Below are 27,941 nucleotides of genomic sequence, written 5' to 3'. Positions count from 1 at the left end.
CTCTCCAGTCCAGCAGGTGTCAGTGATGAGTCGCACAGTCAGAGCAGCAGCGGGGTTGTTTTCCTTAGCCGTTAGCATATGAAGCTCCTGTAAAAGATGCCCGTGTCTGTCATGATGGCTGAATTTGATGAAAAGCTGCTGTTGCAGTTTGAAACTCAAGAGCTGGAGGTAAAAACAGACGGCGAGATTTATATATTAATGCTTTAATTCCGCGGATGTTTGTTATCTGGTAAATTGCTACAGTAACTTGGTTGTCAGCTGAACAACACTAACGTTAGTCATGTAAAGGCAACTCTATATAAATATAAATTTATTGTTGTTATTGCGGAATGTAACTTATGTGTAAGTTTGTATGAAGTTTTGTGTGTAGTAATAATTTTCCTTCCGCACGTGGTTATCTGTTATTGTATAACAGACATGTTTGTTTGACAGTTTATATGCAAGTTGTCATATTCATCATTTACTTTGTATCCTAGGCTCCTGGTGGCATTGCTACGCCTCAAGTGTATTCCCAGTTACTAGTCTTGTATCTCCTGCACAATGACATGTATGTTACATATATATTTAATGTTAATTCATATTTACATTATCAGTTGATTCTCTCATAACATTCATTTGCTTTATGCAGGAATAATGCCAGATACCTTTGGAAACGAATACCACAGGCAATCAAATCAGTGAGTGTTAAATTTGGATCCTATTAGTCTAACATAAAGCAAGATGAGTTTCAGGTCTCTGATACAGATTTTAATTACAGGCAAACCCAGAGCTGGCTGCTATATGGGCCGTAGGACAGTGTATCTGGCAACGAGACTTTCCAGGGATCTACACAACTATTGCTGCTTACCAGTGGTCTGAAAGCATTCTCCCTGTGATGGAAGCTTTGAGAGGTACTGAGATCATGAGGTTTGGGGTTCATGCTGTATTTTATTCTGTATTCCTAAAATGAAATATATAATAAAGTGGGATAGAATGGCCTTGAAATTTTCATCTGCTCTGTGGTTCCTCTCATCTGTTTAATTACACATCCTCGGTATGATCTGGCATTTAAGAGATGGTAGGGTTGCGATGCTTCTTGGCAAAGTAGTAGTGGAATAAAAACATAAATTTTCAGCATTTATTTATGAGAAAGCTGCTTGTTTCCAAACTTTTTTTTATTAACAGAACCTGGGAGTGTTAATATGTTAAATTAATGAACCACAATTAATTTTGTGACTCCAGAAGCTTTAAGAACTGAGTGTTCTATAATAAAACAATAATTACTGACAGAAAATAAAAAAGATATGATTTCAGGTTAGGTATTTATTTATTTATAAATATTATACATATTTATTCTTAGTATATGTATTGTACATATTGTGTTTTAGCATTTTAATTTAGATTAATTATATTTCCTATTAATAGTAATTAAAAGGAAAGGAAAGGACATGACGTGTGGCCAAGTATGGTGTCCCATACTTGGAATTTGTCCTTTGCATTTAACCCATCCAAGTGCACACACACACACACACAACAGTGAGAAGTGAACAAACACACACACTCACACACACACACACACACACACTGTGAACACACACCCGGAGCAGTGGGCAGCCAATGTTGCGGCGCCTGGGGAGCAGTTGGGGGTTTGGTGCCTTGCTCAAGGGTCTCACTTCAGACATGGGGGGTGTTTCAGTCCGTTATGTATTCTAAGAACATCAGCAAATTGTAAATTACAAAGGTAAAGGTACCTTGATATTTTCAACCTGATACTTTCTAACTTTATAGTTTTTCTATTTAAATTTTAAAGCTTTAAGTCTGTTTGCGTATATAGCTCTCATTCAGGCAACTGCTTTTATTCAGTAGTATGTTAACCTCGATAGGAAATTATAATTTTCTGAGAATTTAAGTTATTTATTGATTAATAAGTGGAATCAGAAAATAACATTAGCATCAATTGGCATCAAATTAAAATACTTTACAATTAGGTGTAATTTGTATCAAATTGTTAATTAAAAAACTTATCTAAAAAGAAGAAATTTCCCTTTCAGAATTGTATTTTTTATTTTTGGAGGGGCTGTTGATATAAAACAATCAGCTGTGTTTCCAGCAAATGTCAGTATGGGGTAAAGGAGAGATCTAATTGTGCCAAACAAATTCCTAGACAAACTCAGACAATATAACTGGATAGAATGTTCTGTGCACTTCCATGTCTGTGTTTTTTTGTCTTTATAATTTACTACATGGCTAAATTGTTTGGACTGGATTTTTTTTTAGTGAGAGAGAAGGAAAATACAGGTTTTATATTTCCTAGCAGAATTCACTCTTGTCAATCAACCTCTACTTCAAGTTAATTACTGTCAGGTTTAGTTTAAAGTTTGTACATGACATGTTATATGTGGTTCTGTCTGATTACCTTTCTCTTTTACGAGCATCAAAATGTGTTTAGTCACTATTGAATGTGGATGGATGTGTAAGAAAAATTTTAAATTTACCCTGGGAAGTGGCACATATCTTGCTCCCAGATTCCATTTGAAGTGGTTCAGGACTAAACTTAGCTCAGGCATTAAGTGTGAATCCTTTGAATGATGACTGTTTGCAGGGACAATCAAAGACTAAGAAGTTACTTTATCACTACTTTGTCATTTTCTTGTTAAAAAGTAAGATGGCAACAGTTCTTTTGCAAACTCTTGTCCATATTTAACATAGTATCTTCGGGGATCATGCTAAAACACAGCCTTCATTTGATCCCCACGTGCCAGCACCTGATCCACCCAGGCCAAGGATAGGTTAAAAATAACCCTTTCCACGTGTTCATGGGTTCCCTATGTACTGTGTTTTAAGACATCAACAGATTTTTTTTTTACATTCAAATTACTCAAGAATATTTGAACAATTAATTTTGAAAAATCTAACATTTCGTGGGTTGTGCCTTAAAATTAAATATAATATCCTCAGAATACAAGGAAAATAAAAAGAATGGTGTAGGTAAATGCATATTCTTGTTGTTGTTTTCGGTATCTTGTCATCTATTTAAGGTGACAAGTCAGAGTAGAGTTCTTAGTGTACAATTAATATTTTCTTCTTGTGAAATATATTGTAATTATTCTGTGCAGGACAGAAATTAGCAATACAAATTCAGAGATTGTTTTGTAACGGACAGGGTTTGTTTTCTTGACATGAAACTTGTTTGTCAACCCTCCAATATTTCAACATTGAAATCTCACTGTACAGGAAAGGGTAGGGGTGTTATGGTATCATCATGACACAACACATGGGTTTAAAGGGGTGGGGGCTTTTACTTCTCCAAAAATGAATCTCGAAAACAAGTGTATAGGAATGTGTGCTCTGATTGGTTGGAGGAATGGCATGTCACCCGCTGGCTGAGGGTAGTATAAAGACCAGGGCCACTTTGCCCCAGAACAGATCTGACAACTGCAAGGAATCATTTACTGCCGTGCCACAGCTTATTTTTAAGCGTTTTTTTGGGGAAGACAGCCATTGTAGTTATACAGAAAAAGGCTACAAAGCGACCATTAAAATGGACATTCAGCGAACTTCCTCTTTGTTGGGGCCTCCTGGCTCCATGGAGAGCCTTGAGAAACAGCTAAGCTGCCCTATTTGTCTGGACATGTTCACCAAACCGGTGGTGATACTGCCCTGTCAGCATAACCTGTGTCGTGGATGTGCTAGTGATCTTTATGATTCTCGAAACCCTTACCGTTTCTCAGGTGGTGTCTTCCGGTGCCCTACTTGCCGTTTTGAAGTTGTTCTTGATCGTCATGGCGTGCATGGACTTCAGAGAAATCTTCTAGTTGAGAACATAATTGACATATACAAACAGCAGCAGGAAGGTGGAGGTGGTGGCAGCACCACCACAGAAACTCCGATAAAACCCAAAAGCTCTAAAGAACCAATGTGCCAAGAGCATGAGGACGAGAAGATCAACATCTACTGTGTGACCCACCAAATTCCCACTTGCTCCATGTGTAAGGTCTTCGGCCAACATAAAGACTGTGAGGTGTCACCACTTGCTAGTGTCTATCAAGCTCAAAAAGGAGAGCTGAGTAATGCCATCGATGCTCTTGTAGCAGTTAATGGTCGCCTTCAAGCATTACTTAACCAGATGGAGGAGGCCTGCACAGCTGTTCAGGACAATGCTCAATGTGCCAAGCAAAGGCTTGGTGAATGCTTCGATTCCCTGTATGCAGCCTTGGAAGAGCGCAAGAATGCCCTCTTGGAACGTATAAGCAAGGAGCAGGATGAGAAGATAGCTGCCCTCAGGAATCTGGCCAGGCGTTATGCGGATCGTCTTCAGGCAGCCACAGAGTTGACGGACACGGCAGTGCAGGCGCTGGAGCAAAGCGGTGCTGCAGATTTCCTGCTGGCATCCAAGAATCTGATCACACAGACAAAGGATGTGACGAAGAGCTCATTGGCTGAAGAAAGGCCTGAGCCAGGCTTTGAAAGAATGGACCATTTCACTCTGGATACAGAACAAGTGGAAACTTTGTTGTCCAAGATGGACTTTGGAGGAGATGATGATGAAGAATTTGAAGATGCTGAAGATCAGGAAGAGGAGTGAATGGGAATAGTGTCATAGAGGGCAAATAAGATGTGATGAAGGACAAGAAGATCAAGCAAGGACAATAGTAATGAGAAAGAAGGTGGTTTAATGTTGGGATATCACTGCTAAGCAGTGTCAGCATTTCAACTTGTATGATTATAAGAATATTTCAGAACTAGGTGCCATTTTTATACTTTTTATAATGTAGTTAGTGTTGTCACTTTAGAAGTTATCTTCCTACTTTTACATGTTTTACTTAGCATTGTTGTTACAGTATGTGTTTATGTAGTTCTGTATGTTCAATATCTTAATGCTTTGATATTAAATAAAATGTTCAAATGTATTGAGAGGAGTTTATTTATTTTAAAATAATAGTATTTATTTTATGAGATGTACAGTACAAAGCAAATGATACATTTAAGGAGAGGTTTAAACAGGATATCTTGGAATTACTCCAAAGGTTGCTTTTTTACAAGTAAACTCTGTGCACTCTTTGCCCTCAACTTTGTTCTCTGGTTAAAGGCATATGCTATTTTTAAAAGGTAAGAGGATGAGATATGGCTGGGGGACCTTGGGGGTAGAATACCAGAAGAGGACAGATGAACATCGCTTTCACCTCCCCCGGCACTGCCTTGCTCAGCAGCTCTTGCTATTCATGATTGCAGGTCAAGGCGAGAGAAATCAGGAACTGGGAGTCAGGTGGTCTAGCATGGATTGACAAGCACTAAAAATAAACAAGCAACATGCAAAAATCCTGTTAAGTCCTCCAAATGTAATTTGTTGCTTGTGAGGTGTTAAGACCAGACATATTTCACCCAATGAGTCAATCTGAATTTCTTTCTGTAGAGGGCATCCTTGTATAACATGTTCTTGTCTGTGTGTAATTTCCATATGGCGGGCTGGTGTTGCATACAAGTAGCTGTTACTAAACACTGTTGCTATTTATTTAGCCTTCAAAGCATACTCCTGTGTTTGTCATAATGAACTATATATAAGTAATTTTCCAAAACATATTTATCTCTGTTTATCATTTCTTTCCTGTAAGTTACCCTGGGTTAATGGATAATGTCACACTTACAATTCCTTTAAGTTTCTTGAAGTACTTGAAATACTGCTGCAGTGATCAAAAGTGACAAATACATTGACAGACACCAAGGCTGCTTTTATTTGATTAAAAATATAGTAAAAATGTTATAACAATTTTAAATAACTGCTTTCTATTTTAATATATTTTGAAATGTATTTTATGGCAAAGCTGACGTTTTTAGCAGCCATTACTCCATTCTTGAGCATCACATGATCCTTCAGAAAGAAACATTTCTTATTATTTATTTTTGTGGCCGCCGTGGTACATTTTTAAAAACTTATTTGATGAATAGAAAGTGAAAAAAAAAAAAAACTTTATATGAATAATAAAAAAACAAATTTGTAGCAAATACCTTTACTGACACTTTCAGTCAAAGTGTCATGAACCTCCCCGTTTTATCTTTCGCACCTCAGATTTGAAAAAGTCTCAGGGCGTGTAAAGCTGTGGAAAATTGGAAGTGAAGAGGGGAGAAAACAACCAATAAAACACAGACCTACAACACACTCTTTATACAGACTTATTTGCTTTTACTTTGCTTTAACACTGTTGTACTGATATGAAGCATAAAAATGATTTAGTGCACTTTCCAAAGGTTTGTTATACTACTTTCACTGTCACCAGTACCTTCTTAACTTGTCCTTGCTTAGGTGTGTAGAATATAGAGAGAAAGGAAAGAGTTTGCAGGTGTGCTGGGAGATTGCCACCTTTTTAAAAATCGTTTTGTTTTTCTCTTGTGCTTTGTGTTTCTTATAGAGTCCACCCGTAGGAGGGCATATGGGCTAGTAGCGCAAGCTTACACCTCTATCAGTGCAGAGGACTTTGCTGCCTTCGTAGGATACTCCGTAGAAGAGGCGGTCAAAGGTACATTACATAATTGTTATTAATTAAATAATATTATGTACTTATCTGCTATATGGATTTTTTTCTACCTTTCCTTTCCCGTTCAGATCATTCTTATACCAACCAACCAATCATTTAGTCTTTTCCAATCAGTATTTCATATTTTGAAAAAAATACATTTAAACAAGTCTGCAGTTCATTTGAAGCTCTATCATATGCGTTTGGTCGTCATTAGAATAAGACTAATTCACTTTGGCTGTGATGATTTCTTGATCTTCTGCAAAAGCAGCTTGCATTGGTTTAGAGATAAATGTGAACAACCTTCTATTGTCTTTGTAACATAAATGTCTGTTTCTCTTTCTTTTAAGGTGTAGTTAGCCATGGGTGGCAGGCAGATCCAAACACCAGGATGATCATGCCACAGAAACCAGGTGGGGGCACTGTTTCACTTCTTATTACCAATAAAGAACAGATACCCCCCCACTCTATGACTCATTCCGCCATAAGGTTTCATTCAGGGCCACTCCTCTGTACAAAGAGCTTGTTCCAACAAGTTAACGGTTCTGCAGGTTTTTTCATAAGCACGTGAATTGGTGACTTCACTTTCATCCTGCCCTCATGTTTGTTGCTGATTGGCTCTTACAGTTTCTTAAAGATTCCTTCATTTTGTAAACAAATTTTGTTAGTTCTGGTCACCTTGTGTTCATCTTTCTGAATTATGCTGTTGTTTGTGTTGTGTGTTTTTTAGTGCACACAGCTTTTTATGTGTTCGCCTGTAACCATTGTGAACCGTTTTTATGAGACACATTTATTCCAAAGAAACAGGAACAAGCAGCATCTGGGGTTTTGCACTGGCCTCGTGAGACAGTGCAGATGTCTGTAATGCATTTAAATAACTGATGATTGAGAAATGACTCCCAGCTCTGATGACCTGCAGCTTTCACTAAAAGCACAATTCAACACAGTTGCCATGACATTTTTCTTACTTGCATAAGCAGTTACATCTGTAACGGACTCTGTTGCGCACATATTCTTGTTCTGTGCACGACTTTGTTTACATTCATATGTCTATGTGTTATAGAGTAGATCGTAGAGGACTTGAAGGAATCCCCTCTTCTCTCATGTTTCTCTTCTGCCTTCCTTCCTCTCTCTCCAGATCCACCCCCGGTCTCTCTGGTTCCAAACGAACAACAGCTGGCCAGACTTACCGACTACGTGGCTTTTCTTGAGAACTGATAAGCACTCCATCCTCTTCCTCTCCACCTCTCAGATACTCAGTTTTACGGAAGAAAACTGTGGTGTCCAGGACCCTTCACACATTCATCTGTCCTGCTTCAGTGATGGAGCCACCATCTTTCTTTTGTCTGTTTTGCTTCTTGAACTTGTCAGCCACAGTGATGTAGAAAAGTTTCCAAATTGTTTTACTTGTACAACGTTTACATCTACTTTGGAGTATGACATTGCTGTCAATATTGTAAATTATTGTTTTTCAGCATAAATACTTCACTATATGCACATATTGTTCAAGATTTTTGTGCTGTTTTGATGTTACAGGTCAAAATTGGGTCCTTATGTAATTTCATATTAACAAAGTTGATGCTTCATAATGGTTAAGACTTCCATTTACAAATGTACAAAATCACTCATCAGAACAGCCACATTTGTCCAGATGTGTAATTGCATTTTTGTCATAAAATTTGGCATGTCAGTCAAAATGGCTACTTGCAGTTATTGAGACCATGCATGCAATTATGCACTATGTAAACAATACTCTCTTTTGTTTCCTTATGTTTCTTTGTTATATAATAATAGGCTTATGAAAGTCGGTTATGAAGCAGAGCTGGCAATGAAGGAATAGTTCAGTTTATGATAGCTGGGGGGGTTACAAAAACTTGTCATTTCTAGCAAAGGTATTGTTTACCAGTGCAAACAACCAACAGCTCAAAGCAGCTTATTTTGGGAGGTGCACAGTTGTATTTAAGATGTTTTCCACTGTCTGACAAGTGTTTTGCTGACAGTGCATCGCTGTCTGTCTGCTATACAGATGTTTTGCACTGCCTCCTTGGTTTCTCACGCAGAGTGGATTTGAAAAAGGAGAGGAAACGTACCAGCTGTTGGCCAATGTCACATCCTTTCAGCTTGAAAATAAAAGTGCGATCCATATGCGCTGAAACAATAGGTACATATGGTACTCTGAGGATGTTAACCTCGTTTGTCTTTGAATTTTATCTTCCATATTGCATTTGCTTATCTTTTTACATTTTGAGGTTGCACTAACCTGGTCCTATCTGGTTTTTGACTTGGCAGATGTTATTATTATTATGGACTTGTGTTTAAGTTTCTGAGTGCCCTGAGGTTTAGCCTCTAGCCCAAGGTCACTGGAAATGAGTTGGCTCTCTGGTACTTGGCAAGTTCACTGTTTGCCCTTATCTGGCATAAAACCTTCAACTTTTACTTCAGTGCCTGAAGCATTATGTTTATACTTAGCATATTTCATTTCTGAATATTTTAAAGGAGACTCTGTTTCTAATCCTTTGGACTTCCAACTTAATCCTGCACACTTCAGTTTAGTCTGGTCTCTAAAGCAAAATCTGTTATTGGATTGTTGACAGATGTCTCATTTGGTTGTGCATGCATTTCCCATGTGCTTTATTGTAGTGTGACCGAGACGGGCAGGACTTTCTTTGTAGTCTGAAACCTAGCACTGCTGAGAGATGAATGCGTTAAACCTGCAGACCTTGTTTTAATTATCACTTGGACCAGCCTAATTTCCTTTGATTTTATATTTCTATATTATATCATACATTTTAAGTTGTATGATCAAGTGCAAAAGTACTTTCAAAGAACGTGTTTCATGACCTGAGATCATCATTGATCTTACACTACATCAAACAGTAATAAATGCAGACCAGCTGAACTGAAGTCTTTGACATCAGGAGCGGTCAGGGGGTCACAGACACAGAATTCTTTACTGGAGCAGCTGGGGTGCGTGTGTGTAAAACTGTTGAGCCATTTGTGACGCCAAATGAAACTGATATCCACTCCTCAACTTTTGAAGTTGGTGTTTTTTGCTTGTTTTTTGAATTCTCCTTGACAAATGATAAATCAGCATTGTTATGGTAGTGTTCTTCTTTGCTTTCAAATAAAGCAACCTCCCTGAGTAAGGTTTACAAAAGCCAGATCTTACCTCTTCTTCGACAGATCGTTCGTAAAGTGCTATTGGCCATTCCTAATGAGTTCACCTTTTACAAGGGTTAAGGGTTATGTCTGTATCCCATCATGTTACATGCCACAGAGGTGACGTGCAGTAAAGGTGAGCAGATTTCAAATCCTCCTCTTGAATTTATATAACTTATCTTAAGCTCTCCTCTTTGAGAGGATTGTCATATTTTTGTCTCTCAACAACATGATGAAGTCTGCAAGTCTGGGAATGAATCTGTAGAGAATGTTTAAGCATTTTCTGCTGTTGCTACACTTCTTAAAATGGTGAAATAGCTCCTTGTGCAGAATTGTAATATCACACATTTTCTCCATCTGTTTAAAATTTCGATTCAGCACTGTAAGTGTTGCCATCCCTCAAATCTGAACTTCTCCCCAGTACTGTCGTTCTGTTTATGGATAGAGAGTGTTATGAACCATTGAGGACGAAGGGTTATTTGTCAAAACACTTGAGTAATAGATTTATTGAATTTAAATAAACAATAATTCTGCTGCATGTGAAGGGAAAATGTTTCCATGTGGGTGGATGAGTCATAGTTTTTTTTTTCTCTCTTCAAACCTATGAAGTATTAAAACAGTGTGTGTGCTTTTGTGAGACAGAGAAGTAGTGTTTCAAAAAAGCAAAATATTCTGAAGAAGCTGTTTGTTCTGACTAATTTATGGAGTAAAACGTTATAAAATCTTTGAAGATTTTAGAGTTAATTGTTGTTGATGATTCAGGGGAGGGGTAGACGCTCGTGATTAAAGAATGTGCAATGCTTACAACCTCATGCAGTTAAAAGAGTGACTCATTTAATTTGCCCCATATGGAATTCCCTAATTTTAGCGGATTTTTGTGTCTTTCACATGCCCTGTTAGTCCATAAAAAGCCAGAGGTGGATAACATTGCTTTGTTATTATGTCTCTGTATGCAAACTTCGGAAGCGGTCAGACCAACATGAACACCAGTGCACCACACATGAAGGTGGCGTCCAAATACAAAAAGCACTGCAGTCCATATAGCAAATGTTTTGGGTTCTTCTCCATGGTAAAATGAGCTCACAAGGATTAAAAAACAATCCCTTTAAGACAGTCAAACAAACTGCAGCTGCTTTTCGTTTGGCTCCAAGTAGTTGTGCCTTTTACTTCCAGTATTTTGATCTTAGATAAAATAGAAAAAGATTTATCTTCTTTCTACAAATATCCATTGTCATGGTTTTTCTTTGTGCAGAGGTTTAACTGTCATCCAAGATTGTATCCCATTCTTAATTTATTGATCTACCTTCTATGTTTGTTGAAGTTGTTCAGCTGTCTGGGTGTTCCAAATAATTCATACAACCTGTGTTTTTTGATCACGAGTTGCATGGGTAAGTGTAATTGCATGTGGTTGAGTGTAATTATCAACTGTGCTGCCTGGACAGATGACCTGAAGCCCACCCAACAGGAACAATCTAATTTACCAGCCCTTTCCAGGGCCCCTGCAGTTATGCCACATCAAACAATCTGTTTCTTATTAGACCTACAACATATTGTAAATAGTATAATAGCAGAGTCTGACAACAGCCAGTGCTCCACACAGAGATCAGATCATCCAGTCTGTCTGGAATGACATGAAGAAACAGAACAAACTGAGACAGACTAAATCCAGACTAAAGCCGTGGCAATGTCTCCAAGATGCTTCAAGAAACCTACTTGCAAAGCTACTGTATACAGTTAAAAGTTTTAGGCACTTATGCTGTAATATCAGGATGCTGTAAAACAAATGTCATAAATAGATTTTCTTTATCAATTAACTTATATTAACTAAATTAAAATCAACACTTGGTGTGACAATCCTTTGTGTTTAAAGCAGCTTTTGCCCTAGGTGCACTTGCGCATATAGTTTTTCAGGTAGCTTTGCAGGTTGGTTTCTTGAAGCATCTTGGAGACGTTGCCACAGTACTTCTGGATTTAGTCTATCTCAGTTTCTTCTGTTTCTTCATGAAGAGATCAGATCTCTGTGTGGAGCACTGGCTGTTGTGCAAACAAAAATCTCTGGATTATTACAATTAATGGCAAAATGAATGTTTGGAAATGTAAACTGATATTTTCTACGGACACACTATAGCAAAAGATAGAAATAACTGACTTAAAACCATTTTAGCTGGTGAAAATACTAGTTTTCTGATCATTTTGGCCACCACTGTATACATAGAGTACATATATAGTACAGTGTATGTCAAATGTGCATAAGTTCCTAATATGCAGGTTTTTAAGAGTAGATAAAGTGTAAAAATCAAGGACAGACTGTCCCTGTCACCACTACTATTAAACAGTATTTATTGTTCAGCAGAGTGTTGGGTGATAGCAAAAGAAACACTAATGAGAATAATGAGACATCTCATTTTCAACACTTTAAACATTACTCAGAAAGTTCTTGTTATTTCAACCTGCCACTGAGTACTTTTCCATGGGCTTCAAACCTAAATGCGTACAGGCCAAGAAATTACATAATGCTCCCTAGAAGCTGAAGTTTGTCAGGATATGGAAAGGCAGATTTGCTAACCACTCAGCCAACGCAGCCAGTTCTCATCACAATTAGTTCCAATTATTTGCTTGTTACTTTTCCATTCCAATCACTGAGATAGAGTGGGTCATTTAGAATAATCAGTAGCACAAGATAAAGTGTGAATTTCAAAATGTTTAACCAGATATCTGTGGAGAATATCCTTTTGGCCTGCTTCACCCTGTCCGAGGTCGTGTTGGACCAAAGAATGGGAGCATTTGGTGACTCATTGCTGGCTTACTTGCAATTTTTTCCAGACCCAAAACGGAGGCAGATGAGAAGCATCAGGATGTTACTAGTCAGTGGAAAAAGCCCTTTCCCATCTTTCATCTGGAGCTGGGGGATGTCTGTGGGTTGAGGGCTAATCAGTGTTCTGGGGGTAGAAGTCTGAAGATGAGTGTGGGATGCAATTTTAGCTATGCTGAGGTGAACATAATGGCGCTGTTCACTAAATAAATGGACAGTAATGTACAGTTGTGTAAAAAAGCAAAATATTTATTTTTACTTTTTAAATAATATAAAATTATTTTAACAGTAAGCTCTAAATATTAAACTTGGGTTCATATTATACCATTCTGACAGCAGATTCCCCAAAAAGACTGATAGTGATGTACAGCAGGAGCCCAAATGCAAATTTTTTTCTCTTCTAAACAGCAAAATGCACTGTTTACATCTATGGCTTGATATACATAATGTTTGTGCACTCATGCAGTAATGTTTCTTACAGTTTAATTAAGGTACTTTGTCTTTCAGAGAAGAGGCAAACAAGCAATCTGCTGTCATTTTTGCATTCAAACATCAGTGTAGTGAGTGGGGCGGGGCCGAGAGCCGTGGGAACGGAGCGAGGCCGGTGGAGTTGATGATAATGAGCGACACCTGCACCACTCACCGGTCTCGAGTCCCACGGAGGAGCTCCGGAAGGATAAAAGGAGGAGTGACGACAGTGGGAGAGGAGAGAGGACCAGGCCTGGACTTTATTTTGTGTTTTGTGTGCGGCAGTCGTCCGTGAGGGGCTGCCGCTTTACTTTTGTGTTTATTTATTTTGGTTATTAAATTCTTAAATGTTTGCCGGTTCCCGCTTCCTTCTTCCCGTTCTACGAACTGTTACAATCAGTTTATCATAATTATGATCAAAGACTATTTCCCCCACAAAACATCCATCATTCAGAGGGAAAGGAAATGAGGCAAGGCCAAAAGTTTTTTTTTTCTTCTCATTTTAACCTTCATGTTGATCTTCAGACAGATTTTTGAACATCTGGGTAAATACAAGTTAGAGTATAACTTGTATTAATGTTAAATAAGAAAGTAAAATGTATCAAATTAGTAACTACAGTTATTCGATTAAAATACATTGTCAAAGTTATTGTTTTACACTTATGTGTACATACAACAAATTGATTTTTGTTTTGATTTGTTGTTTTTTTCCTGTTTGATTTGTTAGTGCCTTTTCACACCAAACGCAAAGCAAAAATGTGTAACAAATTGCAGACAAATCACATTACAATAAGGTGCCAATGACCTTGGAAACAGATTCTGTGTCGGTGCCATGAAATGCTTGGCTCCCACGATCAGACAAATGGAGACAGTTTTCCCTTGTGATGCAGTTTTCAGATAAATTAATTGGACTTATTGTGAGCCCTTTCATGATTTGAAATATATGGTTGGTTTTTGTTTTTATTGCACCCGTGGAAAGCCAAAATGCCATTATGATGAGTCATACAGTGAGCCTGGGATAAACTCAGAGCACAAAGTCACAGAGAAAAGGAACTTGAACTTCTCATCTGAATTAGATTGAAAAGAACCAGGAGAACTATATGCATACTCTGTTACTTACACAGACATCTGAACTGTACAGACCTTTTGTAATCCCCTGTTGATATTCAGAGTGTAGTCATATCTACTTCACACTGCTCTAGCTCTTTTCCTTACTTTGTGTACATGTGAATTCTTCCCTTTTTTCCACTCCTTTTTTTTTTTTTTACTTGTTTCATGATGCCTTAAAATAGTTGTTGAGAGATGAATATAAATCTCTAGATTTAATAAAAAAAAAAAAAAAAAAATCCAGTATCACGAATGACGTTTTGAAAGGTCAGTATTAGGAAGAAAATATATGCATGAAATGCTAATTTATGAACTATTTTTAAAGCACCTCTGAATGGCTACATATTGAAAGGCACTGTAAGAATATGCCATATTCCTGAAAATTATTGTGAGTATTGTGAAATATTTTTAGTATGGCTGTATAAGACCTACGAAAAAGGATGCAGAGTGCCAAAATCTTGTGAAAAATATCAGTGCAACACTGTTGATTTAGCACTGTCAACTGTACTATACATTGTTTTTTCATTACAGTAGTTCACAAGAAACAATAACTGTAAATAAATGTAAAAACATCATTACTGTATGAAATGTATGGTAAAATGTTATTTTAAGGACCAATTCTCACTATTAACTAGTTGCTTATTAGCATGCATATTGCTAGCATATTGAGTTTTTACAGTATTAGGCTCATATTAATGCCTTATTCTGCTTGACCCTATTCTAGATCCCTTAACCCAATATATAAACTTAGCAAGTACCTTAACTAACTATTAATAAGCATCACATCAGAAGTTTCTTGAGAGAAAACTCTTTTAATAGAGAATGTGTTCCCTAATCTAAAGTGTTAGCAAGAGCAACTGAAACACGAGACATTTATGATGTGGAGAACGTCATCTTGCCATCACAGTGAGTCATTGCATACATTCAGGTCCATAAATATTGGGACATCGACACAATTCTAACATTTTTGGCTCTATACACCACCACAATGGATTTCAAATGAAACGAAGATGTGCTTTAACTGCAGACTGTCAGCTTTACTTTGAGGGTATTTACATCCAAATCAGGTGAACGGTGTAGGAATTACAACAGTTTGCATATGTGCCTCCCACTTGTTAAGGGATCAAAAGTAATGGGACAATTGGCTTCTCAGCTGTTCCATGGCCAGGTGTGTGTTATTCCCTCATTATCCCAATTACAATGAGCAGATAAAAGGTCCAGAGTTCATTTCAAGTGTGCTATTTGCATTTGGAATCTGTTGCTGTCAACTGTCAAGATGAGATCCAAAGAGCTGTCACTATCAGTGAAGCAAGCCATCATTAGGCTGAAAAAACAAAACAAACCCATCAGAGAGATAGCAAAAACATTAGGCGTGGCCAAAACAACTGTTTGGAACATTCTTAAAAAGAAGGAACGCACCGGTGAGCTCAGCAACTCCAAAAGACCCGGAAGACCACGGAAAACAACTGTGGTGGATGACCGAAGAATTCTTTCCCTGGTGAAGAAAACACCCTTCACAACAGTTGGCCAGATCAAGAACACTCTCCAGGAGGTAGGTGTATGTGTGTCAAAGTCAACAATCAAGAGAAGACTTCACCAGAGTGAATACAGAGGGTTCACCACAAGATGTAAACCATTGGTGAGCCTCAAAAACAGAAAGGCCAGATTAGAGTTTGCCAAACGACATCTAAAAAAGCCTTCACAGTTCTGGAACAACATCCTATGGACAGATGAGACCAAGATCAACTTGTACCAGAGTGATGGGAAGAGAAGAGTATGGAGAAGGGAAGGAACTGCTCATGATCCTAAGCATACCACCTCATCAGTGAAGCATGGTGGTGGTAGTGTCATGGCAGGGCATGTATGGCTGCCAGTGGAACTGGTTCTCTGGTATTTATTGATGATGTGACTGCTGACAAAAGCAGCAGGATGAATTCTGAAGTGTTTCGGGGAATATTATTTGCTCATATTCAGCCAAATGCTTCAGAACTCACTGGACGGCACTTCACAGTGCAGATGGACAATGACCCAAAGCATACTGCAAAAGCAACCAAAGAGTTTTTGAAGGGAAAGAAGTGGACTGTTATGCAATGGCCAAGTCAATCACCTGACCTGAATCTGATTGAGCATGCATTTCACTTGCTGAAGACAAAACTGAAGGGAAAATGCCCCAAGAACAAGCAGGAACTGAAGACGGTTGCAGTAGAGGCCTGGCAGAGCATCACCAGGGATGAAACCAAGCGTCTGGTGATGTCTATGTGTTCCAGACTTCAGGCTGTAATTGACTGCAAAGGATTTGCAACCAAGTATTAAAACGTGAAAGTTTGATTTATGATTATTATTCTGTCCCATTACTTTTGGTCCCTTAACAAGTGGGAGGCACATATGCAAACTGTTGTAATTCCTACACCGTTCACCTGATTTGGATGTAAATACCCTCAAATTAATGCTGGCAGTCTGCAGTTAAAGCACATCTTGTTCATTTCATTTGAAATCCATTGTGGTGGTGTATAGAGCCAAAAATGTTAGAATTGTGTCGATGTCCCAATATTTATGGACCTGACTGTAAAACCAGGAATAATAAAAAAAAATCTTAAAAATGGTTTTTAGCACTGAAAAAATCTGTATTGGTATGACTTAAGCACTGATGCATTTCTCATACAGTTAACCTCAGCATGGGAAGGACTGCTGCAATATCCACATAGCTGTGTGCAGATTGTTCAGGATTAAACATGATAATGTGTATATTCTGCTGTGATGGATTTACAAACAGACTGGCAGAGAAAAATGCAACATGTGTGCACAATAAATCAGAAAGAGACACTTTGTAAAGTGTTTATAAGATGTGTGGATTGACATATAGTTTAAGGATGGAAAAATTGATAATTCATGCATTATTGACTCAGCTGTTGATGGAGATAATACACTTTTCCATTTTAAGTAATTTACAATAACTTAATTTTATGAATATGAAAGACTGGAACTGATTTTGGAAAGTTTTATAAGGAAGTGCTACTATGAAAATGTTAGAAATTGTAATCTTTCTAAAGTGGGTCACATAGAGTTCACAGTGAAATATTTCTCAAAGTTTGTTATCACTTGTTGCCATAGAACTTGATTTATAAAACGTCTGCTGATGAAGCTGCCTGTCCTCCGTCTCAGTCTTGATTTGGGGTAATTTCTAGTGTGATAAAAAAGTCAACTGTTCACAGGAGAGAGAGAGAGGAAATTACAGCCTCGTGGAACAGAGGATATCAGAAGCTCACCTATATGCACAGGTTCCTGCACTTTCAACTGTTTCAAGCTGATTCATTTTATCTTATTTTTCAAAGTGTGAACTTATCTGTCAAGTTGTGTATGTGTGTGGGATAAAGGGAAGGGACAATCTTGTTATTGTAACTCTGAAATATAAGCTGCCAATGCAGTATGTCCTGAATTAAACACTATGCTTTCCTTTGAGCATGCAAAGGTCACATCTGTTCATTTATTTCTTGTTCTCTCAGCAGAACTCAGCGAGTCATAAAATGATATTCTTCTCAGCATGACTCACAGCAAGAGTAAAATCACTTTTAAACGTGAATCTTTTGTAAGGCATTGCAAAAAGTAAAAAAGAAAGCACAATCAAAATCAAAGATTTATATAAAGACTAATTTATTTATATCTGCCCATTTCCAAGTGAAATACAAAGTAAAAAAAAAAACACCACCCCAAAAAATACAGTTTAAAAAATACATTCCAATTGCTTTTTGAAACCAAAACTTGTGTGTAAAGCAGTGGTTCCAAAAAATGCATATTTATTTAAAAAAATCACGCTCTTGGTTTCAGATGATGCTCATTTTATCAAACATCAAGCTAACATTTGTTTGGAGATTTTCGAGTCAGTGGAGATCTCCAGCGGTATGACCACAAAGAGCAATTAAAATTCTGCCTCTCAAGCAGTAAAAAAAAAAAAAAAAAAAAAAAAAGTAATAAGGGGACTGCAGTAATTCAGCAAAATTTAGTAAAATGGAACTAAATTGTCATGAACTTGTCTCATAACTACAAAGATTTACTGATATGTTTTGATCAAGATATTTCCACAAGCAAACCACATGATTAAAACAGCATAACATTAAAAAAAATTGCCCTGGACATTTACAGTGTGTTTTATTCCAACCCACACACACATGAAAAAAATAAAAAATAAAATAAAATAAAAACAGAATGTAGCACCAGCATGAAACAAAGAAACTTGTTCTGCTTTTTTCTTATGTGGAAAATACTACTTCAAGGTTTGCTTTGGATTAATCCTCTGGCAAGCTCCAGTGCAGGCATCTTGGCTGTGGCTGTGCTTCTTGTTTTAGGTGCTATATCCTCTGACTGTTGTTAACGGTTAGCTTACAGTCTTCATTAGTGCCTATGTTTTAACTGCAGCGATGATCCCTTGTTTAACAGGTGCTGTTGAAAACAAACAATGTTAAAGTAATGCCGCCTTTATCAATCAATCCTTACACTACAATTACCTTGACATGCTATTTTTTAGAAGTAAACACACCTGCTTTTCCACAAGTCTTCTCACACTCATCTTGTGTATCAAAGCGATTCTGGTTCCCTCCACATCCTCCGTACCAGAAGCGGGTACAGTTTCCACTAAGTGGGTCGTAATGCCATTTTAACACAAATTTAGCACACGAGCCCTCTTCTTTTGGTAGCTTGCAGATATCCACACTGGAGCGCAGGGCAGCTGTTAGAGGGTGTAGTGAGGATGAGAAAAATGACAGAATTTTAATTGAATATCTAATTAATTATGGAGTTTCAGCGTGATTTCTTGCAACCACATATTTTAGCCTAAAAATTTCTATAGCTATATTAACCTTTCAATTCACTTAACACAACATTTCCAGGAATCATTAAAAAGTATTATTCACTAAGGAAAGTGAGTTACATGACTTGCCAAGGTCTTTCGCAAGAAAGCAGTTCTTAGTCTTCACATGGACCATATTTTATGTATTATTATCCATGACAGGATGTTTCTTGTGTAAACCAATGCACATGCATCAGGCGTTATTCAAAATGAATAACAACAGTACTGTCTTCAGTATACTGTAGCTGCTTATTGCTCAATTGTTTCATAATCAATTAACTTCACACAGTTAAACTGAACCAACACTGAGCTTACTTGGAGCTGAACAATGACACTATTGTCTTGATATAGCTGCTATATAGCAGAATTTGGATTTGCCTCTTTTGTAAAGTTTTCATAATTGATTCAGTTACTTTCCTGTTTAATATTGTGAAGCAGCTTTGAAATCTCTAATGTTATAAACCAATATAAAAATAAAGGTGACTTGACATTACTACAAATAATCTCTTCTGAATTTAAAATGTATTGCTCTCAGTAAAGCATTTTTTTTTAAAGTGGCCCTGTAACAGACTTGAAACACTTCATGACTGTTGAAAAAATACTGAAGAAAAGGTTTCTAGAGGTTAGTGTATCCGGTGGACTGACCTGGAGCTGGTGCTGGGGGGAGAACAGCTTTGACATGCTCTTCACTTGCTTTAGGTTCAGCCACTGTGGTAGTCAGAAAAAAAAGAAAAGAAAAAGTTTTTCAAGAATTTTCCTATATTTCATTTTATTGTACTTCCTTTTAAGGGTGCTTGGTAGAAGTCACAAGTAGCCAAGTAACACAAGGCTGACCTAGGCTAGTAATACAACAAAGTTATATTTGTGTGCTGGAGAGTTAGTACGTGGATCATACATTATACATCACTGTACCATTGAGCAAGGCACTGCATTTAGTGTGCTGTAAATGCTTTAGTTTAAATTAACCACCTAACTGATAACTGATCTAATTTTGTAGCTACAGATTGTTTCAGTATCATCTTGTTTTGGGATTTAAGACCCTGAGTACTGCAACCTGTATATTTAGATTTAAATATTCATAATTCATAATTTTGTGGTTCAATCATGAAGTTTTTGAAATAGAAATAACAGGACAAATCAATTGCAGCAGGGATCGGGTCAAGGGTTCAAAGGGCCCACATACCTGGCTTCATGCAGTGTTTAAGGCAATCAGCCTCAGTCTCAAACCTATTGTCATTTCCTCCACAACCTCCATACCAGAACTGTGTACAGAATCCATTCTTTCTGTCAAAGTACCACTTAGCTTGGTAATCTTTGCATGGCAGTCCAGTATCAAATTCAAGTGAACATGGGTCCATAAGATTGTTAACTGAAACATGCAAACAAACGGAGACAAACAAAGAGGGTTTATCATGAAAAAGGAAAGACAAAGTTAGTGTTGTCGGTAAAATGAACATCTAGTCAGTAAATATTAGGTGACTGTAGTTCTTTTAGAGGAATTAGCTAATTATTTTAATGGGTTAGCTGAATTAAAAATCAAGATTATGCAAATCGTAAGTTGTACTGTACTGCTAAAACTTTATGTTATACCTGCAAAGACCATCAAAACACAAAGTTTGCTATTTACAAAGACATTATTACGTTTTTAAATATATTTGGATAAAATAGGAATCGTGTTTCTAAATGCATCAGCACTGTCAGTCCAAGTACCAAAAAACAAAACAAAAAAAACAGTGATCTTGTTTGCAAAAGCACTTTGAAACACATTTATATTTTATATGCCTTTTCCAGTTCATTTGATTTATGTGCTATACATTAGCCATCTGCAGGTAATTACTGTGATGTCAGTCTCATTAACTGTGTGTGTGCTGGGGCCATTTCACAAATCTCTGCTTCATAACCCCTACAGAGTAAACCTGCCTTTTATATGAAACAACCATTTTCCCCTTTCAAAGTAAGTATTGCACTTTGCCTGGTTTTGCCCGAACAATGCCTGGTTCAATACAATTTAGGTTAGTTTATTAGTTTTTGTAGATGCATTTTTGTGAAAAGTCAAACTACCCTGAATTAAATGGGGTCCCTATTACCAGCTAATAAAAACAATGATCTCATTGTTTTGCAATGGCGTAGGCCTTCATTCTAACAGAATTAAGAAATCACCATTTACAGATTCTCCAGAACTCTAAGAAAACACCCTTTAACACACAGTTTTATAAGCTGCTCTGACATGTAAATTTACAAATGTATCTATTTTGCCTTTAAAACAATCAGTACAAAGAATATTGTATATGCAGACATTTGATTTTTGACTTTTCTAAAATACAGGAAACCTCTAAGGACATGTTTTTTTAATCCCAAAGCACTCACAATGCCGCTTTCATAAATGATTTAAACAAGTCAAAAAGAATCAAATAGAATACTTGTCTGTTCACAAACCAGTAAATGAAAAACTGAGCTGATCCATGTGCTGCTTGTTTGTGGATTAGAATAATAATAATAAAAAAATCAGCTATTTTTAACATGCAAAGATCCTTTTGCTGTTAATCCTCAGCATTACTTACTTATTTCTGGTTTACTTAAGGGTGCAGAGGACACAATCCCCATTGCTTCACTTGGAACCTTCTTTTCTGCCGTTTCTGTTCAAAAAGACCAGATCTCAGTTAAATTAGATACCATAAACCTCCTGGCTTTCAGCCAACATTAATGCTTTAATACTTGGGAGAATGAAACGGATGTGTTCATAGTGTAGTTTGGTTTCGATTACAAATACAAAAGCTGTATGTTTCTTTATATGTACGGGAGTAAAATCCTCTTGCTTATATAAATTATAGAGCAAATACTGTCACTTACTAATTTCTGCTTTACTTAAGGTTGCAGAAGGTGCAATCCCTATCACTTCACTTGAAATAAGAACCTTCTGTTCTGCGGATTCTGTTCAAAAGAAATCTGAGGTTAACTAGATAATGAAGAAATTACAGTTTTCAGTCATCATGAATGCTTTATTACTTATCAAACTCTCAACTATGTACTGTATGAGAGCAAGGCCTATTAAAAACAGTATTTTCTCTGCTTTGTATGTTATACCATATTCAATAAAACAAAAACAATAAATCTCCTTGTGATATGTATTCTGCCACTTACTAATTTCTGGTTTACTTAAGGGTGCAATCTCCATCACCTCACTTGGAGTAAGAACCCTCTGTTCTGCTGATTCTGTTCAAAAGAAATCTGAGGTTAATTTCCTGCAGAAATCATAGGTTTTGATCATAATAAATGATTTCTTATCAAACTCTCAACTATGTACTGTTGTACAAGGTCTATCAAAAGCATTTTTATTGAAAAATGTAATTATTTAAAATATATTAATACAAATATTTGTATTAATTTATACAAATATTTTAATTTATTAATTAAAAATTAATGATCATTAATTTGAGTTTCTATGGATTTATATTATTTTTTTTTATTAAAAAGTCTCCTGGTGATATATTCTTTCACTTACTAATATCTGGTTTACTCAAGGGTGCAGTGGACATCATCCCCATCATTTCACTAGCATTAAGTATTTTTTGTTCTGCTGATTCTGTTTAAAAAGACACATTTAAGGATAACTAGATCTATATAGAGCGCTCATTTAAAGATGTAAAGCATTCTTATTATGTACTACCTTTATGTAACAATACAGAAGCTAGAGTCATTAAAAACACATAGCTCTGTTATATATCCATAATGCGCTAAAAAAACAAAACAAAACCCTGATATAATCTGTGAGGCTAATTCTGTGTCACTTACTTGTTTCTGGTTTACTCAAGGGTGTAGTGGGCCCAATCACGTCACTTACAGTAAGGACCTTCAGATGCGCTGATTCTGTTGAATATGAAGAATGAATATAAAGCTAACCCCATTCTGCACTGGCCAACATTAAAGGACAGTTCATGAAAATAAATAAATAATTAAATACTATTATGTCATCGATTCACTTTATTGATGTTGAAATTATCAAATTTTAATGATCAGGGAACATGAAATGTGCTTTTTAGCAGAACATCCAGTCTGATTTTTTTTGCACTAGAAAATAAGAACTAGGGCCGGCCAGCTTCAAAAAGACGAAAAAAGAAGTAGCCCATATGATTTGTACTCTACTAGTCTAAGCCACCCAAAACCTTTGTAAGAAACAAGCCGTAAATTCCTATTCACTGAAAAGCTTGTCTTCTAGAACAGGTCACAACTATTCTTCAGTAACCAAATAAGGCTTAAGCCTAGTCCTTCTCCTTTTATGGAGCTAAGTGCACCGTGTTTCCTGCTGAATGCAGACGGGGAAGCTCTTGTATCATCTATCAAAAATGTACCACACTTAATCTGCAGCAGAAGTTCCATATAGCAATTTCAATTAAGTCTAAATGAATCAATGTATGGAAAAGAACAGGATGCACATTCTGTTAAATAACTAGTTGTGTGTTCCAAAGAAATGCATAAAAATCATACTGCTTCATAATGAAGTAGATGTCAGAATTTATTTTTAGCTGTTCATTTAATGCATTTCTTTTCATTTCATTACTTATCATTTCATACTTATAATTTAATCTACACGACATGTTCCATGAATTCATAATCAAAGAGTAATTTATGTGAAAAAAAAACATGAGCTTACTTGTGGGAACAATGCCTTTGTAGGTGCTGGCAACATGACCATTGACACTGTGAGTATTGACCACTACATGATAGGTTTCGGCTGCCTCCAACTCAGAAATGGAGAGATGGCTGCCGGTCACATTTTTCCTCAGCACCAGACTATGATCCTTCAGACGAGTCACAGTAACCTCATGGGTGGCCTTTGAATCGCCACTCAACCACTGCAGGGAGAATCCGCTGGAGGTGACGTTAACTAGATGCATTTTCTCCATACCTGTTTCTGGACACCAACATACACACAATGTGACCAGAATTCAACCCCAAACATTTCTCTATAAACAAATACCCACAACCTACGGTCCATACTGTCAGTACCTTGTTTTCTGTCATGAACCTCCTGCTGTCCATGATGCTTCCTGGAAAAAAGACATCAGAGCAACAGTCACACAATGTATTAACTCTATATTAATGTTAATTATATTACTTATCAGCTCCTGCTGTCTTGTGAATTGTTTTCGGTCTATGCAGAAGCAACATCTAAAGTGCACATTTGCGGGTTACAGACCACATTGCTCATAAATATACTCACTCCTCTGTTTTTGGCAAACTGAATGGGAATTTGTGTGGCTGGTCACTCTGATACCATTGACACTTCTTAGAGACTTCAGGTGACAAGTAGAAAGCATTTTCAACTATATAGAAAGAATGATGAAACTGTCAATACCAGTTCTTGATACCTGGTACAAAATGACAGGCTAATACATCAATGGAGATTTTGAGCATGTTAAAAAAAATTATTTGACTTACGGCCAAGGTACTTGGGCAACAGTCTGGCAAATGTCTGAATATGGTCATCATAGAAGCCTGAAGGTCTATCCACCCTCTTAAAGAATACATCTGAAGGCTCGCTTGCCACTTGGGCCAAGACACGGACATCTCCTGCACTGAAGAGCTTTCCAACTGCCATCACCACTATGAAGTATCCTTTGCATTTAACTTCAGTGGCTGCCTTTATTATCCTCTCCTCATGCAGTTCAACTGGTCCAGTCACCAACAGAACTAATACCTTCAAATGGCGGGGATGTGGCGCCTTCTCAAACACATGTTCAACAGTGCCTTCAAGAGCATCTGCAAGGGCCCGTCCTCCTTCAAGCTGGTGGACCTTATCCTGTAGAAAGCTTCGAACACTGTATGGTGACTTGTGATCTGTCAAACCAAAGGTCATGCTGATGGGAATGCCACTGCCATTGTGCAAGTATTCATAAGGTGCATGCTGAACAAGTGCTACTCGAGCATGATGGGTAGTGCTTGCTGGCTCAGTGGACATCTCTAGCTGTTCTATCATTAGAGCCACATATTGCTTTATCTCTGTGAAGACGGAGGGCCAGGTACTCTCTGAACTATCAAGAACAAAGGCCATGTCGATGTCCAAGTCAGTGGTGGGATCCCTCCGGTCCCGGACTCCACGTGATGGGACCGGATCACACATCTGATTCGGGGCACAGATATCTGGAAAAAAAAGTTAAAGAAGAAAAACGGCATTCAAACATTCTCTGTTGCTACTGTTTTGCAGTTTTAAAAAGTTTGGTGGCTTTTCTTGTTTGTTGAACTCTGTTGTACATGATAACACAGTTTTACCCAGGCAGATATGGCAGGTCATGATCTTCTTGATGACATTGTTGTATTCAGCACTTCCAGGTGAGGGTAGGACGATAATCTGGGCTAAAGCAGTGTTGTTAAACTGAAACAGAGTAAATGTAACATACTTAACGGTATGCTTTCTTTTATGCCAAATGCAATTGGCTGTGTCAGGTTTTTACTTTATTTACTTCTGATTCACCAAAACATGAATTAAACCCGTCAGATAGAGTTTGTGAGGGTTACAGATCATTTGTACAAGTGATTGACATTTCCCCCCATTTAACTTCAAACACTGCAAATTTATGTAAGCTGCAAATCGATTTGAAAGTTACCTCAATGAAGGTGTGAAGTTACTTAACGCATTATTCAAAATCAAACTTGCTGTGCATATAACCTGGAATTTTTCAGGCCAAATAAGCATTAAGGCACAATACTATACATGCAGTTTAGTGCAAAGAGTTCAAGCTTATATACTGGGGCAATGAAACAACTACTGTTACAAGTTGTTTTCTGAGGATCAACTACTGTCATGAGTCGACATTCTAAACAGGATTCTGATGTGTAAGGACAAAAGACAGCTGATGAAACCACAGACGCGTGAGGAAGCATACTACATGAATAAAAACCTTTACCAACACTAATGCAAATGGAAAAAAGTTCTTATTCTTACAGACACAAATGACAATACTTGCCCTTCTACTGCCCCTACCTGCAAAGCTCTTGTCAGTTGGCGATCTTCACGGTTAAGAAGGAATACAGAGGAAATTCCTGCATCGTAGAGGCGCAAAGCAGCGGCACTGAATTCTTGGTTTACTGTAATAGGGCCGTTGACAAAGAAAACAGCAATCTTGCGCACAAGGAACCCACTGCGAACTCTCTTGAAAGTGTTCTGTGCGACAAAGTTCATGGCTGTCTCCAAGCTGCGCTGCTTACGGGTCTGCTGAGTCTGGAGTCCTTGAACTCGCTCAACAAGTGATCGCTTCTTTTGGGAATCTGCAAAGCGGATCTCAGTAGTCACCTCATTGTTGTAGAGTGCTAGAGCAACACGGGCACCTCGGGGACAGTTGCTCTCAGCGATAGTGATGTCACTGACCAGGCGGAGAACAGTGTCACGCATGTTGTTGAAAGCAGAGCGTGATACACCATCCGATGCATCCAGGGCAAAGGCCAACTCAGTAGGGTATAAGGGACATTCCTGAGCACCTGGAGAATTAGAAACTCAAAAGCTGAAGTACAGTTTTATGCAATGAATGCTTAAAATGTGACCCTAACTGTGCAGTGCAAATGCAGAAGAGATTGTACATTATTCACTTACCATAGCAGCAGGCTAAAAAAGAGAAACAAATAGAGAAAGATTTCAAAATATAAAAGTATAACTATTAGAAGGTATATAAAGGTATAACTCAAACTATCAGAAAGACAGCATAATTAGACACTGTACAATCATTATACTTACGACAGTTATCCCTAATTTTCTTGACCAGATCACATTTCTGTGAGAACAAAAATATTTGGCATTAATGTTCCAAGCACATAAGTAAAACTAAACAATAAAGTCACTAATACAGTGAAAGAAAGGAAAAAGTACATACCACTGCACCAGATCCTCTGGGTCCTTTTAGACCCTGTTTTTGACAACAGAAAAAAAACACCTCTCAACAGCTGAACACAGCTGGGTAGAACAATCTGGATTTATTTCACTGAGCATTTTTGTGCGCCAAACTAATGTCTGTCACTAGTTTAAAATAAATAAATAAATACAATTTAACAGCTTGAGTAAATCAAAGCTTATGACTTGCAGAGAGAATTGTACACTGTAACAAAGAACATTGGGGGCACTTAATTTCTAGCGATTATCGTCAATTTGATTTCACAGATACAATTTAAACTAAACTGAGCTGGACAATGACATCACTGAATTCAATAATGGAATGCCTTTAACTGAAAATTGATTGTTTAATCTTATTATTATACATTACTGACACTCTATCCTCCAATTAGATACTGTTAAGCGCTTTGACACAATCTGTATTGCTAAAAGCGCTATATAAATAAAGGTGACTTGACTTGACTTGACATCCCTAGTTATTCCTCAACTTAGTCACCTTGTTAATTCAAAGTCAATATTCCTGTAATTAAAGATTTGTAACAATTTATGTATTATTTTTTTATTTATTTGTTTTTTAAAAGATTATTTTAAAGCAGTATTATATTAAAGTATGATGCTTACATAGGGCCCTGGGTATCCATTATCTCCCTTTTGTCCAGGTCCACCAGGTTCCCCCGAGGTACCCTACACAAACATATTATTAGTGATTACCAGCAGTATGGACGTTATGACCCACTTAAAAATAGTTCCATCAACATTACTCACTCTCTGGCCATTGTTTCCTCTAGGTCCAGGTCCTCCCTTTGAACCAGGGTCACCTGCTTCACCCTTTGAATCAATTCAGATTTAACATTTAGTTACATTCATTGTTGTGCACTGCAGTACTGTCTATACTGTAAAACATTCAAAGGAGCAGACAATTTCAGTAATCTCACCTTTGGACCAGGGAAACCAGGGAAACCATCATCACCCTAAAATAATATTAAAGAGTGTTCAATGTAAAATAAATGTTTTGCTGAGTATATATGTATATAGCATATATGAATGTAAAAAGATACAACAACTGAGACAAGTTTGAACAAGTGAACAAGTTTCACAGGCATTTGATGATCAGAAATGGAATAATGAGCCTCCCAGTACATTTACATTTACATTTATTCATTTAGCTGACGCTTTTAT

The 27,941-nt window shown here is 37.3% G+C and overlaps 3 protein-coding genes across 3 annotated transcripts in view; 2 read left to right on the top strand and 1 right to left on the bottom strand.

The window, feature by feature from the left end:
* Nucleotides 1–24: 24 nt before the first annotated feature.
* On the top strand, nt 25–9,650 carry cops8 (COP9 signalosome subunit 8). Its single transcript, XM_079427235.1, has 7 exons — nt 25–168; nt 477–547; nt 629–677; nt 758–890; nt 6,387–6,494; nt 6,842–6,904; nt 7,630–9,650. The coding sequence occupies exons 1-7, from the start codon at nt 97–99 to the stop codon at nt 7,707–7,709; spliced, it is 576 nt and encodes a 191-aa protein (XP_079283361.1). The 5' UTR covers nt 25–96; the 3' UTR covers nt 7,710–9,650.
* trim63b (tripartite motif containing 63b) lies at nt 3,340–6,142 on the top strand. The gene has a single exon (XM_079426413.1). The coding sequence runs from the start codon at nt 3,344–3,346 to the stop codon at nt 4,562–4,564; it is 1,221 nt and encodes a 406-aa protein (XP_079282539.1). The 5' UTR covers nt 3,340–3,343; the 3' UTR covers nt 4,565–6,142.
* Nucleotides 9,651–17,674: 8,024 nt separating the features above from the next.
* LOC306875622 (collagen alpha-3(VI) chain-like) overlaps nt 17,675–27,941 on the bottom strand; it is a 34,596-nt gene continuing 24,329 nt past the window's right edge. The window contains exons 35-55 of the mRNA XM_079426308.1: nt 27,698–27,733; nt 27,528–27,590; nt 27,384–27,446; nt 26,746–26,778; nt 26,595–26,646; nt 26,469–26,480; nt 25,863–26,356; nt 25,151–25,253; nt 24,320–25,021; nt 24,102–24,204; nt 23,888–23,928; nt 23,532–23,792; nt 22,673–22,747; nt 22,383–22,463; nt 22,022–22,093; nt 21,731–21,811; nt 21,442–21,516; nt 20,064–20,249; nt 19,526–19,588; nt 18,572–18,760; nt 17,675–18,474 (exon numbers count right to left, since the gene is read on the bottom strand). Coding sequence (XP_079282434.1) covers nt 18,434–18,474; nt 18,572–18,760; nt 19,526–19,588; nt 20,064–20,249; nt 21,442–21,516; nt 21,731–21,811; nt 22,022–22,093; nt 22,383–22,463; nt 22,673–22,747; nt 23,532–23,792; nt 23,888–23,928; nt 24,102–24,204; nt 24,320–25,021; nt 25,151–25,253; nt 25,863–26,356; nt 26,469–26,480; nt 26,595–26,646; nt 26,746–26,778; nt 27,384–27,446; nt 27,528–27,590; nt 27,698–27,733 — 2,826 coding nt within the window. The 3' untranslated portion in view covers nt 17,675–18,433. The remainder of the gene's footprint in view (nt 18,475–18,571; nt 18,761–19,525; nt 19,589–20,063; nt 20,250–21,441; nt 21,517–21,730; nt 21,812–22,021; nt 22,094–22,382; nt 22,464–22,672; nt 22,748–23,531; nt 23,793–23,887; nt 23,929–24,101; nt 24,205–24,319; nt 25,022–25,150; nt 25,254–25,862; nt 26,357–26,468; nt 26,481–26,594; nt 26,647–26,745; nt 26,779–27,383; nt 27,447–27,527; nt 27,591–27,697; nt 27,734–27,941) is intronic.

The sequence above is a fragment of the Barbus barbus genome, assembly GCF_936440315.1.
Source record: "Barbus barbus genome assembly, chromosome: 10".
In the NCBI taxonomy this organism is placed as follows: Eukaryota; Metazoa; Chordata; class Actinopteri; order Cypriniformes; family Cyprinidae; genus Barbus; species Barbus barbus.
Note: the sequence above shows the minus strand (reverse complement) of the source record. Positions and strands in the feature narration are given on the sequence as shown.